General features: G+C 30.1%; 4 protein-coding genes across 4 annotated transcripts in view; 3 read left to right on the plus strand and 1 right to left on the minus strand.

Annotated features, from left to right (window-relative positions):
• Positions 1-22104, plus strand: part of LOC113401991 (protein rolling stone-like) — a 234273-nt gene that overhangs the window by 32269 nt on the left and 179900 nt on the right. The gene's annotated exons all lie outside the window — the stretch shown is intronic.
• LOC113401969 (6-pyruvoyl tetrahydrobiopterin synthase) lies at positions 504-2895 on the minus strand. The gene is made up of 4 exons (XM_026642060.2): positions 2644-2895; positions 2169-2248; positions 1607-1752; positions 504-926 (listed from the first exon to the last, which is right to left on the minus strand). Exons 1-4 carry the CDS (start codon positions 2709-2711, stop codon positions 720-722), a joined length of 501 nt encoding a protein of 166 aa, XP_026497845.1. The 5' UTR covers positions 2712-2895; the 3' UTR covers positions 504-719.
• Positions 3345-6696, plus strand: LOC113401963 (electron transfer flavoprotein subunit alpha, mitochondrial). Its single transcript, XM_026642052.2, has 7 exons — positions 3345-3505; positions 3594-3734; positions 3819-4083; positions 4556-4771; positions 5088-5239; positions 5479-5589; positions 6480-6696. Exons 1-7 carry the CDS (start codon positions 3464-3466, stop codon positions 6543-6545), a joined length of 993 nt encoding a protein of 330 aa, XP_026497837.2. The 5' UTR covers positions 3345-3463; the 3' UTR covers positions 6546-6696.
• LOC113401967 (fork head domain-containing protein FD4-like) lies at positions 7554-8304 on the plus strand. The gene has a single exon (XM_026642058.2). The coding sequence runs from the start codon at positions 7554-7556 to the stop codon at positions 8262-8264; it is 711 nt and encodes a 236-aa protein (XP_026497843.2). The 3' UTR covers positions 8265-8304.

Here is a 22104-nt window from a genome sequence, read left to right on the forward strand (position 1 = left end):
GTATCCTAAAATATGTATTAGAAATAGTTTATTACAAAATGTTATATGATACCTTGATTTAGTCAGCGTAGTATTTATAATAATAATTTAAAATTGTAATATTTGATGTGTTATACATTTAGATATATGTGTACCAATATATAATTTGCACATAAAGCCTATTGCAATGGAAATAGGAAAAAGGATATACAAATGCTGCTATTTTTTGGTAACTAATTAAAATATATACAATTTGCTGGTTTGATGTAAACAATATGGGTTGAAAATGATCCAGTTCTTGTTAAAATAGTTCAAAAAATATGTTGCCATTACCATTTTTTTTTTAATATAGAGTACAATATACAATATATTTATAATTGAGACTGGTATAGATCTAAAGAAGTGTTTTGTAATTCTAGATTAATTATAGGATTTATTAGAACCCACTATATGTGTAGGTATTTCACATGACAGATTAAAATTTTACTTTTAGGATTATATGATAATAAAATAAAATACATAAATAATAAAATATTTTTTTTATTGTACACTAATTTTACTAACATTTTTTATTAATAGTTTCTAATTTATAGTCGTCATGAGAAGCGTTCCACTTAATCTTAGTTTAAAAAATTATTATAAGCGGAATGTTGTCCAACATTGAAATAAAAAATTACAATAATGTAAAAATATCAGATCATAAGAATAAATTCAATTTAAATCATAGTGTTTGTTATGAATCAGTCAGAGTCAGATGAGACATCGTGATGATTTGGGTGTAAACTGGACGAGTCAAATTTCTTCTTTCGGTATGTAGATCCGCCACGGTAAACTACATGATTCTTTTCAGTTTCTAATATTTTAACTTCATGTAATAATTGCGGCTTGTCCATAATTTTTTGCAACTGATCCCAAATAAATATTGCTAAGTTTTCTGTTGTGCTTACCTATGAAAATATATAGGTTCTTTATTTATTCAATAGGAATAGGCTATTTGACTGGTTTTTAAAATCCATTTTATATTAATTAGTAGAGGTTAAGGAACCCAGTAAAAGTTGTTTTTTTTTTAATTCTAGTACATATTTGCTAAAAAATATCAAATTAAAAATTCCATATTTAAATAGCGTGCGAAAACGCTACTTTGATAATATGGCGCTGCAATGGGGTCGGTGACGTCACTTGCCTGTATTGTAATCTGTGGCACATATAATCCACATACAGTAGGCAAACGAGGTTAACGAGCAAGTTACGTCCTCATAAGCCCGACCAATCAGGAGCGTTTTGTGTGACATGACAAACGTTTAAAAAAATGCATTTTTATTTATGGATTTTTGGTTAAAATAATTATTATTTTCAACTTTCGGTACTAAATAATCATTTTTTAACTCATAATATCTACTGATTACAATAATTGACACTTTATTTTTCGCATTGTCAAATAGCCTATTGTGAAACCAGTTCACATTAGTTAAATGTCAACAAAACTATTTTGTATGTGAGATATATTCAAGAAATTTCAGTAGTTCCTGGAAGCTCTTTGTTACTATGTATCAATTAATCTTATCTCTTAAAGTTGCATAAATAATTAATATATAATTATAAACAATGTAAAAACTAAGAATCATACCACGGTTTTAAAGTATGGTACATCCTGGTCCAAATTTTTATGGTCTAGTGGGTCCATTATTGCCTGGTGCATGTACTGTTTCAGATCATGGACATTCATCACCATACCAGTTTGAGGGTCTACTGGTCCTTTTACAGTCACCAGAACTAGAAAAATAATGTAAGATATACTGGGATTTCTATATTCTATAGAAATAAACTCATGTAAAGACCATAAGGACTGTTAAGGCTGAAAAAGTTAAGTCTAATTCATTTTAAATGATCTTCAATAAGTTGAGATGAAAACACAAAAGGTCGATTAACTTTATTTTATCTTTGACCCAAGTATTTGTCTTAGTAGAAGCCAAGAAAAAACAGACTGCTAGCATGGCTATAAATTTGTAACATGTAAAGATTTTTTAGGATAATTATATAAAGGATGATATTTGATTAGGTGTTCACTGAATTTGTGTTTTTGTAAAGAATATTTTAACATTTGGGCCAAGCATATTTGGATCAATTAACTTAAGTCTCTAACAAATGTGAATACCTTTTTTTTAATCACAAGTAAAATGTTATCTTACCAACATAATTGTGTCCATGTCCATTAGGATTATTGCATTTACCAAACAACTTTTTGTTTTCTTCATCGCTTAAAAATGGACTGTAAAAAAAAAATAATGGTTTAAATTCATATTACCTTGTTTTCATTTAATTTTATGCATCAATAGTTACATCAAGTAAGAATTAAGAAGAAATTATATTTATTTTTCAATTATTTCATTTTTAACTTGGAATATAGTTTTTTTTTCAAATAGTAATTAGAAAAAGATAATTAAATATCTTGTATATTAAATAAGATACTAAAAATTAGTAACGCAACTTAACTATGAACTCAGATAAAATAATAAAAACTGATAACCCTAATAATCATGGTATTTATCGGTATTTGAATGGGAAGAGCAATATGTGTATATTAATTATTATTTTTTTGTTCTAATTAATTACTGTATTTGTCACCCAAATGTAGGAATAAGTTTTATTTTATTATTTACCTACCTATGCAACCTGTGGCAAGAACTGAAAGTTTCACGACGTGTAATAGAAACGATAGGTAAAGATGCCATTTTCTAAATGAATTAATAATTGTAAACAAAGCTAAATTTGACCCTTTATAAAAATAACACACGATCTCGAATTAAATGGCAAGATAAAAAATTTACAAAACTCCAGCTCAACTTCAAATAAAAAGTGATTTTAAGTTTTAACTTTCAACTGACGTCTGACTTTTGACAGTGATAACATAGAACTCAGTCATTCAACATTCATTACTAATTACTCAATACTCAGTTACAACGAAAATCTTAAGTGACAAATGAAAAATGTTTTGTACTGATAACTATTAGTTATAAAAAGTTCTTTTGTACGATTACTGCCGAAAGTGTTTTTGATCTTTGGGATAACACTAAGTTTTTGTTTGTTTTATTTTTGGATCTTTTATTTTTTACTTTTGGATCATATTTTTTATTAAGTCAAAGATAACATCAAAAAATTATTGTCTTTCATATTAATTTAGAGCTATAACGCATTATTGGGTATTTTTTCAAAACATTACGTTTCGAATATAAATAAATGATATTGAGAATCTATTTCAAAAATAAAAAATAATGTTACGATTTTTTATTCTTACCCTTAATCGTTAACTTCTTATAAATTTAAAATTAAGTTTTATTAGCGTTTAATTCTTCAAGAGTCAAACATTTTAAAAGCTTGTAACACTAAGTTGGGTTGTGGACTTGGACTTTGGCATTAGATATTTTTTTAACCTTTTTGTAAATAGTTTATAAGTTAAATAATCTATACTAGAGTTAAAATAAAAATGTTTTCTCCGTGCACCAGGCATTTGTTTTTGTCATCACAGGTTTGTTACTGGATAAATATTTTATGTATTGTTTCAACATTTTTTAATTTTTTAATATAATTCCTAATGTACAAAGTTTTCTTTGCAGCTTCGTCGGTTACAGAGTACCTTGATTATAGCTGAACACAACAATGAAGTCTTAACACCTGTAACACAAAATACTTTAAATGCTGCAAAAAAAATTGGAGGTGAAGTTTCTGTGTTAGTAGCTGGTACAAAATGTGGTCCAGTAAGTATTTTGCATATTTAGCAGCAATATAATTGTTTATTCTATTGTATTAATATCCTAATCGCAATTCCAATTTATTTCAAGGCTGCAGAGGCAATTGCCAAAGCAAATGGAGTATCTAAAATTCTAGTTGCGGAAAGTGATGCATTCAAGGGCTTCACCCCAGAATCTCTTACACCTCTTATATTAGCAACTCAGAAACAGTTCAACTTTACACATATCTTGGCACCTGCTACTGCATTTGGCAAAGCATTACTGCCGCGGGTAGCAGCCAAACTTGATGTGTCACCTATTACTGATATAATTGGAGTAAAGGATGCTAATACATTTATCAGAACCATCTATGCAGGTGATTTAATTTGTATATACTAAATGGTAAAATAAACAAACTACCAACTTTCATAAATTTCTTGTTAAAAATTAATGTCGCTATAAAATTATTCTACTAATACATATTTGTTAACATCAAACTCTTTATAATAATTAAATACAATGCTTATTCATTCAAAGGTCATCTTAGACAAGTTATCTTATCAGTTGTTTAGAATAAGATATTTACATCTTCTTTATCACTGTTAAAAAATGAACATATTTAAATTATGATAATTAAGAATATTTACATTAAATATTTAAAGGAATTGGTTTTAGATATGAACAAAATGATTACATGTGTTCAAGAAAATTGTAACATTTCAAAGTATTAGTATTATTTTTTATGTCTGTTTTTAATATTTTTTTAATACAATATATTTTTTTTAAATATATATTTTTTTGTTTATATTACACTGCCCAGGACTTAACATTGTTAATGGTACCAACAGGTAATGCAGTTCTCACTTTAGAGGCAAAGGATGCCATTAAAGTTATCACTGTAAGAGGCACTGCTTTTACTGCTGAACCACTAGAAGGAGGATCAGCTGCAGTAGACAAGGCTCCAGAAGGGAACTACAAAACAGATTTGGTTGAATGGATATCACAAGAGCTTACCAAGTCTGACCGCCCTGAATTGACTAGTGCTAAAAATATTGTTTCTGGTGGTAAGTTACTCAATGCTTGCAATGCAATGCAAAGTTCAATGCAAAGTTCAATAGGTAGTAAGATATATACTAATAAATACATGATGGCTTATGAATAATTTTATGTATTTAAATTCATGAGGTTCTATTAATCTTTATTACTTTGATTAGAGGTAAAAAATTTGACTAATTCTAATATAAAAAAACATAAATGTTACCTTAAACGCTGTTAGAACATCACTATTTAGGGAGGTGTATGGTCTCTCACCACACAGGAACTTTTTCACCCCAATAGTTTCTTTTAGTGTATGTATTGATAAGTTTACTTTTTTTCCAGGTCGTGGTCTGAAGTCTGGAGATAACTTCAAGTTGTTGTATGATCTTGCTGACAAGTTGAACGCTGCTGTGGGAGCATCTCGTGCAGCTGTTGATGCTGGTTTTGTACCCAATGACTTGCAGATTGGACAAACTGGCAAGATAGTGGCTCCTGTAAGTATATTTTCCAAGATTTTTATGGCTATCAAGTGATTGAAGCAAAGAAGAATTCAAAAATCCCATATGAACTTACATTAGAGTAAACTAGCAGATTTTGTATTAGTGGGGGGAGTAACCAAACTTCAGTTAAATAATAATATACATATATTTTATGATATAGTCAAATCTTTCCTAAAAAATCATAAATACATTCGATGAATGAAATAAACTAACTTTTATATTAACAATTGCAGAATCTTTACATTGCTGTGGGAATCAGTGGTGCTATTCAACATCTTGCTGATATGAAGGACTCCAAGACCATTGTCGCAATCAACAAAGACCCGGAGGCCCCTATCTTCCAGGTTACAATTTATTGTTTAATAACCTATGAAATTTTACGATTGATATTTATTATATCATACCACAATACAAAACATAACATTTATAATAATAGAATTATTACTTAGGATATTTATTGAATACTAGTGGGTCGACTGCGAAACATTGCATTTATGCAAAAGATGTTTTAGGAATTTTTGGAACACAAGTTTCGTTTTGTTTTAAAATGCAAATCAAACATCTCCATTTGGTGCTAAAAGTTATCAGTCATAAAAGTTAAAAGTCATTAGATCAGTTAGAATTGGAGGTTGATAACAATTTACTTTAATTTTGTTTACGTTTTCCTTTTTTTTTATATACAGCCGTAGCAACATTCACTAAGTGGCCAGTAACTATTTTCTGCTCTCTAAAATTAATTACTTGTTAAATTGTAACAATCTGCACATCTATGGTTAGAGTTCTTCGAAATGAGACCTTAACCGATTTTTTATGTGCAGCTATAGTCCCTTAATCACTGCGACAAAAATCGGCTTACGCTATATATAATCTTAGTAAAAGAAATAAAAAACAAATGATTTAAATGATCATTGATGCTAGAAGAATTTTTGAATTCCACCTACTAAAATGCTGCCAACATAATATAATTTGCATAGTTAAAACTGATAATATGCTTATGTGAAGACAATAATCGACAAACAATTATGAAAATTAAATTACATAAATTACTTAGTGGTAGGGCTTTATGCAAGCCCGTCTGGGTAGGTTAACTTAACATCAGGTGGCCCATTTGCCGGTGAGCCTACCTATTACATAAAAAAAAAAAATGAAAGCATATAATTTTTGAGTATTTAAAAATAACATATTATGTAAGATAAGTGATGAAAAGTATGTGATTTTTCTCTCTCTATTCCAGGTGTCGGACTTGGGCTTAGTAGCAGATCTGTTCAAGGCAGTCCCTGAGCTTACATCAAAATTGTAATTTTCAGAATATTTTAGATAACTTGTGCACAATTTTTAGATAACCTGTGTATTCCAAATTTTTATAACCTAAAAATCTTTATATACATTTGTTAATCATGTGAGATCATGTACTAAATGTATTTATTGTAAATAAACATTTTATTTTTAAATTTATTGTAGTTTTTTTTCTCAAATTTTACTTAGCTCTAACACAAAACATGACACGCGCGTATAAACAAAAGCAATATAAAGTGAAAATAATTTGAAATTCGAAAAAAAAATTATAGCTCATCAAAGAAACTAAATTACATTATAATAAAAATTTCAGCATAACGACGTCGTTATACAGTACTTTCGGTTTACTAGAATTTATTATACAGAGAGAGCTATATGATTGCTAAATATGGAGTTTTTACTTATTTTGCTTTAGACAGTGAGGGTCTTCCTGCTTGGCTAATGCCAAGCTGGGCCTTGAGGCTTGCCTCCTTGCCCGGGCATGTCCTCAACGGTAGTCGTAACGTGTCATGCACTTTTGACCCGGTGGGTCAGGGTCCTACGGACCCAGTGGTATGTCTTTATCTTATGAAGTGTATTAAACTATACTACTCAATACTAGATGGCGCTGGTCAAATGTGAATTTCAATAACGTCACTGATTTAATAATGTGATGATGATATGAATAGACGAATTGTATTAATTGTTTGGTTAAAAAGTATAAAAAGCTTACTTTTTTTGTTAAAAATATTATTACAGTATTATATTTATAGAGTAAGTTTGTTATTATATCTATTTATAGTACAAAATGTGCACTTAAACCTTAAACCAACAGGAGGTAAGTGTGTAGTCAATCATGTTTGTAATGATATGTACCAGAGCAGGGAGATGCGGTTTACTCGTGAACTGGCATCCTCGTTATCATATTATTTGCGGCAACAAGCGTAGGTTGTGAACGGGGCGGGGACTCCGCAAGCCCCTCCCGCCGGTGCCACGCCTGCCGGCGCCGTGCGCGTTTCTCGCACTGGCCAACATGCCACGGCCGTCGCGCGATTCCTACGGCGATCAGAAACCACCCTATTCGTATATATCTCTCACTGCAATGGCAATTTGGAGTTCGCCGGAGCGAATGTTACCGTTGTCAGAGATCTACCGGTTCATCACCGATCGTTTCCCCTATTACCGGTGTAATACGCAGCGCTGGCAGAACTCCTTGCGGCACAATCTGTCGTTCAACGATTGTTTTGTGAAAGTGCCTCGAAATCCAGACCGACCAGGCAAAGGAGCCTATTGGACAATGCATCCGCAGGCCTTCGATATGTTCGAAAATGGCTCTTTATTGCGTCGCCGAAAACGTTTTAAGCTACACAAAGGAGAGAAAGATAATTTGAAATCTGAATTGGCAGCTTTGGCAAATTTTAACCGCATGTTTCTTGCGAGTCAAAATCGAATGCCATCGACTCAAGTAGAAACGCAAATACTTGACGACTCCCCGAAGTGTGTTAAAAGTAAGCCGCTAAAATCATTTACGATAGACAGTATACTTAGCAGTGATGTTAATACAGAAAACAGTGATGTTAATAGCGTTCAAAGTTTAAATGTGCCAGTTTACCCACCAGATTTATTGGCTATGGCTGCTATGGTTTGGCATCCTCAATGTTATCATTCGCCTTTGCAAACTTCTTTTAATATTCCGTTTCAAGATTGGCAAAAAATATTTTACACTCAATTGCTACAACGATAAAAACAATTTAAGTGACGTACAATATTGAAAAATACCGGTAGATAAAATTGTAAAATAAACACGCTGTGAAATAAAAAAGAATGTATATTAATTATGTGTGTTATTGTTATATTAAGTAAGTATATAAATGTAATAAATATTAATAATAATAGGCATTTTTATTACAATAATGTAGTAGATTTTTTTTAAAAAAAACGTATTTTAATATTTATTAGACTTGCAACGAATATTCGGTTACTATTCGGCCGGTTTTTTTATATTCGGCCGATTACCGAATATCTACATATTATTCGGCCGAATACCGAATAATGAAGTAATTTATTTTGTTATAGGGAGATAATTGGTAAAATGAAAAAAAAAATCGATTCATTACGTATATACCTTTTAATGATTTTATTTCTCTTATAATCATTTAAGTAGTCATTGGTACATAATCATCTTCTAAATAAAAAATATATATTTAGAAAACTTAAAAAAAAATCTATGTCTGTACAAGTTTTGGCCCTAAAATCAGGCCGAATACTTTTGCCTAACATTCGGCTATTCGGTCAGGAGGCTCGCCGAATATTCGGTATTCGGTATACTGCCGAATATACAATTCGTTGCAAACCTAATAATTATACCTATTTATGCACATATCAAAATATTTATTATCCTTGTACCTAAATCGCGTGACACTGGATTTATTTTCTTACCAAATTTTTGGATCAAAAACATTAGGTAGGTAGGTACACACAGGATATACTGATTTTAAAGCCTTTTAAAAAAGTGAATATAAATTATTACATTATTCCCTAACTACTTTTAAGAAACATTTAAGTTATATAATTACATATCTTATTAATAAATGAATTAAAATGATTTTGTAATAACTCGGGTATGCACTTAAGATTTCGATGTAGTTTTATGAAAAGCCAAGTTATCATTACAAGTATTATATTTTAATTAAAGGTCGTTATCACTACAAATCAGTTGAAATATTGATTATTTTTATATTTAAATTGTTTTCTTTCTACCCATAAATAGATATTCATAATTTTAAATTAAGTAGATAAGAATAAATTATGTAGGTACCTATATTCTGATTATCGATAAAATCGTCTTTAATTATAATTTCCATTTATTTTGTTTATTATTTATTCCATGTAGAACGTATACAAGATTTAATCTATAATAAGTTACATAACATTTTTCTTTTAAGGGATGATAACATGTTTCTTTACCGTGACGGCTCGATTCCTGTTCAGGGGCGATTTTTTTTATTATTAATGTGTCACGGTTAAAGTTTTTAAGTAATGAATACATGGTTGAATTAAGAACGTTTTACCCCCGGGTGTAAGTTAAGCACCTTTGATGAAAAATTAACTCGGATATCAACAATTATCTACATTTGTTGAGAACTGGCGACAGTCGTAAGCTTTTATAAGCGATTATTAATTTTATGTAATTTACAAAAAAACTTGTTATATATTTTTAAATGCTGACTTGGTTTAACTTAAACGATATTTAACGAACTTTGAATAAATAAGTTGTAAAGGAATCTTGAATCAAATATTATGTAAACATTTATTTTTTAATTTTTAAATATTTTATGTCTGTACTTAGTTGTGGTTTTCGGTAATAAGAAACTTTACAGCTACCTATATAAGAAATACACTTTAGTAATAAATATACTTTATTAGTAAAACTAAATTATATAAATAATGTAATTATTTGTTCTATTTACCTCTGTCAAGCATACAATCATTGAAATGTACTTTAAATATTTAGTAAATTAATATGAAATTCTACAAAGTATTAAACCCTCATTTATAATTTTTATTGCTCTATGCTTTTCATTTCAAAATTCTAACCCTCAGCGTGTGTTATGTCTGATAGAACCACCTTATTGTATTTCATTTTATCTGTGGTTGTACGATAAAATAATATCAATCCATGTGCATACCTCACCTTTAAGTGTAAAATTTAAAAATTTGAATATCACAATTACATACCTATAAAGTACGTTTAAATTGAAATATTTGAAAGCCAGAATCGTTAAGTTTTTATGCCTTTATTTCGTCTTTACTTAACTTACCTACTTGAATATCTGTCATCATTTCTATCAAAATGGAGATTTCTGTTTAATTTTAAGATACAACCGCGGTTTTTTCAAAAAGCTAGTCAGTCTGGCAAATATTCCGCCAGCTAAATGGAAACCCCCCATACACATTACACAATAAGAATTATGAACTATACCATAGATTGTCAATGCGCCGCCAAACTTGGGGATTAAGATGTCTCTTGTGTCTGTAGTTAAGAGAAGTTTAATTCAATCTCTAGTTTGAAGAAGGGAACTCTAGTTACATTGACCTCTCAATCAAAACGTTTTTAATTGGAATATAATTAAATTGAACTTAGTAAATATAAAGAAAAAAATGTAAGTATATGGAAAATTATCTCAAATAAGCTTTGTCGGCGCAATAGTAGATAGTTTTTCCATTTATTCCAGTCTAACGTAATATCGTTTCATATAGATAAGTAATCCATTCTTTTTTTTTTCAACATTAAATAGAGTTTATTTAATTCATTTCCTTGGGCTCAGTGCCCAGATCAATAAATATATACCTACCTATTGTTTCTAACAAGAAATTCTGATAAGCAGTTCAAAGTTAGGTAATTTCCCTGTAAAGTATCTACGTGAAGAGGTACATATCTCCTGGTCTGCGTCTGATGTTTATTTCGCACAAACCCGAAATTGGTTAAAGCTCAAATAAGGTATTTTTTACAAACAGTTTTTCATAAATTACCTTTGTAAATCTAGAAAAAATAAATGAAACTATTTGTGATTTTCTATAGCTAAACAACCTGTATATAGATTCGAAGAAACCTGTAGATAGATTCGAAGAATCGCTGTCAATTGCGCTTAGAAGGATGTTAAAAGTTTTACTAACCGCAATTATTGTGGCACAAAGTATTGCAATTGTGTCAAATGTCTTTTACAATTGATGTTTTCATCGTAAAAAATCTGTTTAATTTTGCTAGATATTTAAAATAAATTAGCACTAATAGTTTGAAGAATTATATGAAACATTGTATTTTTTTATTTTCCGATTAGGACAAAAATAAAAACAGGTTAATGCAAATTTCACGGTCTGTTGAATTTTGTCTAAATAAAAAATATTTTCCGTTAAATTACCAACTTTCACAGAACTAACTGTACGAAATACGTTATTTTTTATTTATTGTATTGTGTTTTTTATTTACTCTGTTGCGGCGAATATACCAGAATCGATTATTTCAATAAACAATGTATGTATGTATTGTAACTTTAACAATGTATCTATAACTATATACTTAAGCATTTATTTTAATAACTAAATTTTTTTATAAGCTTGCGAGATTGCAATCAATAATGGTTTGAACAAAAATTGATTTCTATCAGACTACGGTATTTGAATATATGTAACTGAATCTGTGCTTTAAAATATTGTAAGTTTTAAAATGCTTAGTTATTTCAAATAATAATAATTTCAGCAAAAATTTAGCTTCGTATAGTATAAAAAAATAAATATAAATGTAGGTTTAATGTAAGCTATTACTAATATTATTAATAAAAAAAAAACTAAAAAGCAATAAAAAAGAATAGGAGCGAGGTAAATACCGAATTGATTTGAAATAAAATAATTTTACTTCGCTTCATTAAAACTATACAAAACATTTTTTATTATTAGGTAACTAATACATATAATATACACGGATTGAACTTGGATTAAAATGTTTTTTAAATTTGTTTTTTTTTAAGACGTACACTTTTATGTCTTTGTCTTAATATATTTTTACTGAACAGTCGAATGGGATAAAAAACCAATATCTCTCAATGATATTTTGCTTGTGTATAGAACCACGTGAAACACGATCTCTACTGACGTATTTCGAAGATGTCTTGAAAACCGTTCTCACGGACACGCGCGATATCATCGCGACAAAAACTTCGAACACGGTAGCGCGTATTATCAGCTACGACTGTTGATCTATCGGTACAAGCGAGAACATCAAGTTGATATATAATATAAAGACAAGTTATGTTCATTTTTAAAATATTATATAAAATAAGAGCGATCAGTTACTTGTACTTACGTACACTTGAATTCGTATATAGTTATATTGAATAAGATTATTATAGTTTACGATCGAAATTTATAAGTATAGTAAGTAGGTTATAAATGTATGTATATAACACTTGTCAGGAGGCTTCGCTCTTCCATCTCAACCTACATTAGTAACTGTAGGCAGTATTGTGTATCTACATACATCATTATTTGCTATTATTAATTCTTAATTAAAATAAAAATAGGATTTTTGGGATTTATCCTCATTCGAAACAGGCAGTTTAAATAAATTTTGTTTATTATGATTCACTACTTGAATTAAGTATATATTTATTAAACATATGTGGATTTTTATATTGTATAGGTACATAGAATAAAAATAAATTGAAAATGAATTCAATGTTTCAATTATGTACGTTAAGCTACAGATACATAGATATAATATATTAAAACTGTAATTGTAGAATGTTTTGCCGAAGAAACTGTAGGGAATGAAAAACATATTTGTTACCGTAGATGACTCTTACTACAAAAGCTCCAAATGGTACTCATTAGTAGAGGCGAAAGTTAACTGCAAGAATATACTTCCAGTGTCTAAAACTCTGAGGTCAGGTTAACTAGTAAGAATTTAATCTGAATGGCCATTGGCAATCAATGGACTTCGCGTTTAGGCAAATTAGTAAATCTGACTTTGATCTGCGTTTCAGAAATTGGTCGTTAACAGAAAATGTATTAACAAATAACAGAAATGTAAGCAACGTAAGTCTTCTTTCTAAAAAATTGATGCAAGAAAAACTTTATTTCATCCAAACATTCGTAATGAAATTGATGGTTTTGTCAGTTTGAAATTAATGTATCTTTTAAAGTACATTTCAATAATAAATGTTTTGTAAATGTCGTGTTACAGAGTGGACTCGATAGTACTGAACTGGTACCGGTCGGCTCAGTGTCCGTGCGTGACTGATCCACTCAGCATCGAATTCACGGCAAGTCAAATGTTTAATTTGCTCTATAAATCACGCTATTAAAAACATTTCAAGGGTGTCATCGCGGCACCGATTTCATTGGAAACGTGACCACTGCTCGCTGTGTGGTCGCGACTCGTGGTACGCTTAGTACGCGGTAGCATTCACCTTACACAGAAAATTTATTCTTGAAGAGTCAATTTCGACATTCGACCCGATCGTGAAATGCTGTAAACCGACGCTTTGATTCGCTATTTCGACGCTAACTTCCTGTATACATTTTAATTATTCTTCTCTCTGTAATTTGTTGAACTAGTTTTACTTACGTTGACTTTTGAGATTGCTTTCCAGAATACTTGCACATTGAAAAACATATAGACAGACATACACCTGTAGCTTTATATAAATAGTATAAACGATATTGAAGTACATTGACTTTTATTTGCTTTTCTTCATGGGATTGTTGTTCTTAAACCATATACAATAAGGCTTATAATCCTTCAATATATTACATGGCAAAGAATACCTAAATACAGATAGTAGAACAAATTCGTTTTAATGGAAAGAAATTGAATTAGCTGTTAGTTTTTTTTAATTCGTTTGATAAGTGTTGAAAACATTGCGTATGGGAGCTTAAAAGAATATTGGAATTTGAATAGGATTAGTATATATCGATATCGATTAGAAACGGACGATTTTCCTATTAGTGTAGTAATGATTCAATGTTTACGTGAACTCCGATCCGATAAAAAATAACCAAACGATTGAAAATAAGTGTAGACAAAAAAATAATCCATCAATATTACGTTTTAAATTTGATTTATTTTTTTAGTTTATTTTCTTTAACCATAGTATCCGTTATTTTTACGATTATTACTCTTAATCATTTAATTGGTAAAAATATTTTAACAATGGAACAGAACTTTTTACCTGGCTACTTGTGTAGGTACTACCTTGTTAATTCCCGTTCGAATTGTGCACTAAAAAGAACGATGGTCGAAAAGTTTTATTAAATTGGTAAAGGTATTTTTTATCAATTATTATCATGAAAGGTAATTAAATATAAATATATTTTTATTACCTATTTAGTCTAAAAATCGACAACGATGTCGGTTATCTTGGATTGTTTTTATAAACAAAAGATGTGAAAAAAGGAACAGAATCAGAGGTATTAAAATTTCGTACATAATAAAAGCATTCCATGCATTTCCCCGTGGACCAACAACGATCAGCAATCTTCATCTATTAAAAGGTACCTAATATTGCGTAGCTTGCGTGACGTCTGCGGGAGGAACTGAGCTTAAATTGAATTAAATTAAATTGATTTATCGAGGACCGCGAGGGCCGTCCCTACGATACTCCGCTTCGTTCCGCTGTGGCCACTCCGTCTTTGTAATTAATGCTATTAGTTTCGGAAACTAAGTGGAAAATATCTACCGCTAAGTTAATGTTATAACAATTATTATGAAAAAAATAATGCATTATTTACAATATTATAATTTCAGAAGATATATTTTAGATAAATGTACTTTTTTTTTAAACAGAAGGAAACTTGTGAAGTTTTGTGATAATTGCTATCTACATTGATATTTTAAAAAAGCGTTCTTTTTTATCGCCTCTATGTACAGCGTCGATACAATGAGATCAAAAATGTGTCATGTGTGTATGTGTGTCAATTGCTGTACACAATTCCATTATTTCAGTGTATTTTTATTTTGTAAAAGAGCAACATAAAACTTATAAATGTTGTTTGCTGGTAGAAAAAATAGTCAGTAGATGACACTCGTATTTAAGACACATCACCTGACTCACCTGATTTGTATTTGATAATTGTTTTGTTTTTATTTAATTTGAATGATTCAATATTGTATTTATTATGTTGTTTTATTTTATTTAAACCTTTTGTGACTTTATTCCTTTTAGCCTTATAAACTTGGTATACCAAATTCAAAGTCAAAAATATTTATTCAATACAGAAGTGTTACACTTGTTTTTTGATAGTCAAATCTAACACCGGTTCCGAAACAAATACCTCGGACCTGAGAGGAACCAGCGACAGAAACTCAGACGATTTTTTTTAAATATATAATTTTTGTTTTTGTACAATAACAATAAATCTATTTTCGTTATATAATAGACCGGAGGCGATCATCTCATCTCGAAAGTGTTCAATCAATTAATTATACCATAACCACATTACTTAAAGAAATAAACGAAACGATAAATTGTCATAAATGATTATATACATACATTTCATATTAATCTTTTGGATATCTTTATAGATATAATTTTATAAAATGTCTGGATTATAAGAATCAAAAATACATTACAGTATGTTTTAACAAACAGTATTATATAAGTATTGTGATATTATAAACATAAGGTAATGAATTTAAATTATAATACTTTCTAATTCATTTAATAATCGCCGCAAAGATAACTCCATACCGATGTGTAATAAATCAAAGCGTAATGTTAGAGAATTGCGGAAGAAGTACAAAACATTTAGGCGGATACACGACCGTAGTGACGTATAAAGCGATTTGTACACGATAATTCCTATACATAAAACATTTCATTATAGGGAGCGCTCCATTATTCAAAGATATTTATTCATGTCGAATGATTGCCTTTCTTTTGTGTATCGACAATGGCGTCGCTCCGTTTTTCATTTGCGCGTTCACCGGCTCATTGTGCACGCCAGTTTTGTTTCGACTTAGACCTTTACGGTCCGTCTTCGCTTGCATGTATTCTATTCCAAAATTAAATGGAGTCAAGATTGATGAGCTTAGCCCGACCTGTGACACGCACTACCGACTACCTCGTACAGCGAGCCGAATACATTTGTTTGGTATGCGAGTTTATTTCACCCTTTATAATAAACGGTAATTATTGGTAGCGGCCGCTCGCGTTTATATGGATATCGGCCTGTTTTTGTTTAATGTTTCGGGGCATTCGACCGCCTAATAGGATTTTTTGTGTGAATGCTGTAGAGGAGCTACATTAAATTTACTTTAATTTATCTTTTAAGCGGTGCCGCCTGGTAAGCGTCTATCACTGCGATTGGAAACGTAAACTAGACCATTTCGAATTTAATATGTTAATGATTAATTATTATTATTCTTATTTAATTCTTATTTCGCATTCTCTGCTTTTCCAAATACGATTTTTTTATATATATAATGAATAGTACTTTCTGAGCTGCAACCAATCGGGGTTCCAGTATGGGGAATCTTTTGACTATGTGTGCAGTTCAGAGGCCTCCCTAGTAACTCGCTCTTCGTTGATAGGTTGTCACTGAAACGACAAAAACAATATCCGTTGAGTTTATTCAATATAGCGACCCCTAAACTTAACGTATTTCATTACATTCATTTTCTTTAAAGTCCTACTAGAGAACATTTACTAGCCTGACCATTATTACTTCATCAGTAGAGCCAATCCGCAAAGCTATTATGTAAGAAAAAAAAACTAAAAACTCAATTTCCATTCGAATGTCAAATAAATGAGTATCAAAAACGTTTTAAAAAACGACTATTAATAAAATCAAGCTCCAGTTTTAGAACGAATTAAAGATGAAGACATCGGTTTTTGAATTTGTTCTTCATGTTCTACCATGATAGTGAAAATTTAGAAGGTTATATGTAATATCTACTAAAATAAATATAATATATAAAAGATCCTTAAAGTAGTATCACCGTAAGTGCGTTTACTTCATTTTACGATCAAGCATCAAGTGACAAAATATCTTTTAGAACAGCTTTGTAAATTGTTGTTTATATTCTATAGATATACAAAATCACTTTAATAATTATGAGCCGATCATTGTACACCTATAAATATTAATGATTTTCAATTATTTTATATAAATATCTAAACACCTATAGGTAAACAGGCAAAGGCAAAACGGTTCAAAGCCTTCTTCTCTTCTTTTTGTCAACCAATTTTCTTTTTTCTGTTTGGCAATTATTGGCGAGCATTGATTTAAACAATAAAAAAAAATGAATTAAGAGTGGAAAAAAAATCGTAACATACAAATGTATTTATAGTCTATTACTATGTTAAAGCCTTTCATTTTATATTAAATATTAACATATACAAATTGTCACAGCCCGCCACAGCAACATACCACCATGTGCACCATGTATAGTGTACCATTAAAATCAGCGATGGGTTTTGGAACCCAACTTGGAAGCTGAATGGTACACCTATTTAGGAGACGATTGCTGTTATTGCTTATCAAATGTCTTTTTTTAATTTTTATTTTCTCTATTGTTGTGGTTTTTATTTACGTGTATATTTACTTTGTTTATTTACTTTTTTTCAATAGTGCCTTGTCCTAAATAACTTTTCTTTCTTTTATTCGACTTTCATGAAGACGAAATAGTTTACGAGTTCTGACAATACAATTGAGTCGAAGTTAAAAATAAAAGTGTTGAAACTCATTTGTAATCAAAGTTTTTGAATGAAATCGACAAACAGCAACAGATGAAATGCTATAACATAGAAAACTAGAAAAACAACTCAATTGGGGTTATTACAGCCTAATAATGTTTGGTTCCTGAAATTAGAGCAAGCAGTGGCGCCTTGTAATTTGTGACCGCCGAACCGCAGGCTTCTTGGAACAATAGACGTATAACGTGGTCTGCGCGTTATTTATTACGGCGTTAAGATAAATTTAACACGAATTAAAGTCTTCTGTTAATAAAGACTAAAACTATATTAGATAGGTTTTTTAAAAGCAACTGCTTTTCCCAACAAATAATACTGTTTGAAACTAGACTTTACATTTTACAGCTGACCATTAAGTATACGCACTCTAGTAGATAAGGATGACGTTTGGCGAGTGTCAAGTGTAGTCACACACACAAATATATTAAAGCTGGTTTGTTTGTTTTAGTTATTTTGTAGTGCGACTCTATATAAATAATGTAATCTATCTAGTATATAGGTAATATAAGGATGATACATCGATTGGTAGACCAACCAACATCTAGGGAGCTTGCTTGAAGGACATAAGTACATATAAAATAACATCAGTAACTAATAAATGTAAAAGCAACATTAAATAAAAAAAGTAATTTATATTATATATATAAGAAACTGCTCTGCGCAGTCCATGCTATAAGTATAATTTTAGAAATAACATATATTCGAAATTTTGTTTGTAAACAGAGTAAATTAGATATCAAAATTGGAGCACAGATAAAGAATATATTTATTTTACCTTCCATCGTATAACATACGTCAAATAATATTTAATCTATTGTATATTTTTGTATTGTTGTTTTCAGTTAAATAACATTTGTAGTAAACGCAAGTACAGTGTAATGTTAGAACTAGGTGTGGCCGCGGCTTCGCCCGCGTAGAATCCAGTTTGTGGCTTTATGAGTATATACCTATATAGCCTATTCCAATGGAAGTAAGAAAAAAGATAAACAAACCTTAGAATTACGTATTTCATCTGATTTTTTAATAACTCAGCTATATTGTGCACTATTAAGAGTTTATTTGCACTTAATCACTTATTTCCACTTTAATTTTAATTCCAAAATTACGATAACAGTTTCGTCGACGTTCAAAACGCTATTTTTTCGTAAATCCACTGTGAATATCGTAGATTAATCAAGCTCTCGACCAATGATATCGCGTCAATTTGCTGTCAAATGTTGTTTATTTGGCTTTTTTTTCCTGTTTTTTTTTTAATAGAGTATACAGCGCTTTTTTTTCTAGCTTGCTGTACAAATACTACGGTTTAAGGCTAAAATCTTATTTTAACAGAAATATTTATCCTATGTTAATTAGGGACAAAGGGCGTAGCTTTGTTGTGGTAAAAACATATTAAAATCGTTTTAGTAGTTTCAGAGTTTATTGGTTCTAATAAAAAACCTCTTCATGATATTGGTATAGATTAGTTTAATTCTTGGTTTGGATTAAAATAAAATTATCTATGCTCAAACTATTGCAATTATAATTTATAACCTTTGTAAGTGTGTTTTGCTTATGTCTAATATACACTTAACTATTATGACGATCATTTTGTAGCCATCAAAGGCTGTATTAAAAAAAAAAAAACTTTGATAATCTATAGCTATAACATTTGATTTCAAAATAAATGCGTTTGATTGGACTTCTGATATTTATTTACAATAAAATTAAATCCGTTAAAGGTTATGTAAATGAATGTTTATGTTGTTAAATAAAACACTACTATTACGGAGGGAAGCGAGTTCGTCCGTAGGTTTGTACGATTTTTATCTTTAACAGTGAGCTGAACCGACGTTTCCATCTGCGTAATTACAGAGTTTAGAGCTAGAGTGAATTATTAGACGTGCCGTTGCTATAATCAAAACAATTATTTTTATAAACGTAGGGATGTTCCATAATAAAAATAATGTCGATATTTTTATTGCTTGTCGAAAACAAATTTGAAATTTTTCGAAATTACTAAAGTGTGATCGTCTGAAATAAAGTGAAAATTCTCATCAATAGATATTTAGTAATAAAGTGTGTAAGATGTAAGAAAAAAATATACGCGGGTACAACTAACGTACAGACAGTTTCCGATAGATGATTTCACAAGCAACATTAAGATTAAGTGATCTCTTTATCGATAAAAATGTTAACTAGTTCGTGTGCAATAAATCACATCCCTATTACAATTATTTTATATGTATATTACGACATTAGGTCTTACTCTAATATAATTCTCTATTGCTAATACATATCGATATGTTGTAACCATACATACCTACTTATTTCACCGACGATAGTGTTTTGTGGAGGTTAGCGTTTTTGTGGTCACTTGAAGCTTTGGATAAATTGAATTTTACACTATTACTGACATTCTTCTGTTTGTAATAGGCTACAACTTGTGATTACATTTGAATTGTAATAGGACTTACCATTCCGTTTATATTATGGACTTCAATTAGGATATATAAATACTTTTCTTGAATTTAACCTCTTTTTTTAAATTAGTTTTCCGAGTCACTTGAGAAGTTGATATCATTAGGGTTTGGTTTAAGTTCGTGTCAACTAAAATATCGGACGAAGGACCATTTTATTTTGCATTTAAATATTTTAGATTTTTATGTATTTTAAATACCTACCAATTTTAAATTATGGCCTTATTGTTCATGTTGTGTGTACTTCATTATTAATTATTATAAAAAAAAAAACACTAAAAATATTAATTGTAATTTCGCTCGACATTTAAAAAAATCGTGTCTTGTAGCTATTCTACATGTCTTGTAATTTAAAACGAAATTTAAATAAACGTAATTACAATTCGGTAGCTTTGATGTAGGAAACGACTTTGTTTGGGGGTAATAAATCGCGTCTAGACGGCTTTTTGCCTTTAATGTTCTTAACCTGTGTTAAGTTTATTGACTTTTCGTTAATGAAATTAATGTCTCGTCAAACTCATTTCCGAACGCTCAGAAGCAGAACGAACTGCCAATTGTAATAATTATTTCCCGTTACATTTTTAATAACTTGGTTTTCAGCAATATTAACTACTTATTAAAAACAATTTCTTATCAATGCTTTATTAAACATCAACAGAGCAAGATTTTTCTTTAAAAAAAAATGTAATTATTCAAAAAGATTCTATTACTCTTTTTAACTAAATATAATCAAATAGATCAAAACAAACTTTAGTTTTATAGAACTCGTTCTTTTTTTTAAATCTATTTTCAGATTTCCCACTAGCCTATTACTCAAGCAAACTAAAGCTTTAAATCAGAACACGAAAACTACGGGGCAATTTATTTTCATAGGGCGGCCGCCCTCGCAAATTCATTACTAGCGTAGCTGGCGCTTCCGTTTCCGACAACCCTTATTCGAATTCTGTTTATATATGCCGATGCATGGAATTGTTTAGCGGGCACTGTCCATTGCTCATTTTACATTCAGATCTATGAGGAAATCCAGTCAAGAACGGGTGATGTATGTTTATTTAAGAATTGTTATAATTGTTAGTGAAATTTAGTAGCGGTGATAGCCACGACCTGACGTGACTTAGTTTGCACAGCTGCCTAAAGGAAAACTAACATTTTGATGCACTTTACTCACGAAGTTGCAAGTGTTCTTGTGTGTCACGGTTTCCTTCGTTGTTTTGATTTGTATCAAGTTTGTTAGCGCCGTCTACATTCAACTTGGTTATTTACTAACTTGATTCTAATCAAATAGCCTATAAGTGTTATTTTTACTCAACTACCAGTCAAGAAAAGTAATGAGTTAAATAAAAATTTCATTAATTTATTTCATTTATTAGATTTAATGTACAAAGGATTACAAATAGAGTCTAGGGTGGGTACGTAAGTAATGTTTGATGAATTTATTTATAAATTTTATCGGTTGTCTGACGACTGTCTATAAAGTCTATATACCAAATCGTCTTTATCTAAATCGCAGGTGTGCTACAGCTGTTCGTCTTTATAAAAGTTATCAAATAACACATAATATTTGTCGATTTATCTTTAGTAAATGACACATCACTATACACCAGTGTGGCAGCAGGGCGTTTTAACAACGCACAAATGTCATAGGCGTTCAACTGTTTTTTGTATATGAAATCCATTATCTCGAAGTAATGTATTAAGTTTTAATGACTAAAACTGTATTAGCAAGTATCACAGTTTAAAAATTACTTAAATATAAGCAGGCAGATTTCTATACTGATGGTAAGTGGTCACCATATTTATATAGATAGTAAGTGGACATTGGTACTGTAAGAAATATTAATCATTCCTCATATCAATAAGGCGCCACCAACTTTGG

Source organism: Vanessa tameamea, chromosome 2 (assembly GCF_037043105.1).
Source record: "Vanessa tameamea isolate UH-Manoa-2023 chromosome 2, ilVanTame1 primary haplotype, whole genome shotgun sequence".
Taxonomy (NCBI): domain Eukaryota; kingdom Metazoa; phylum Arthropoda; class Insecta; order Lepidoptera; family Nymphalidae; genus Vanessa; species Vanessa tameamea.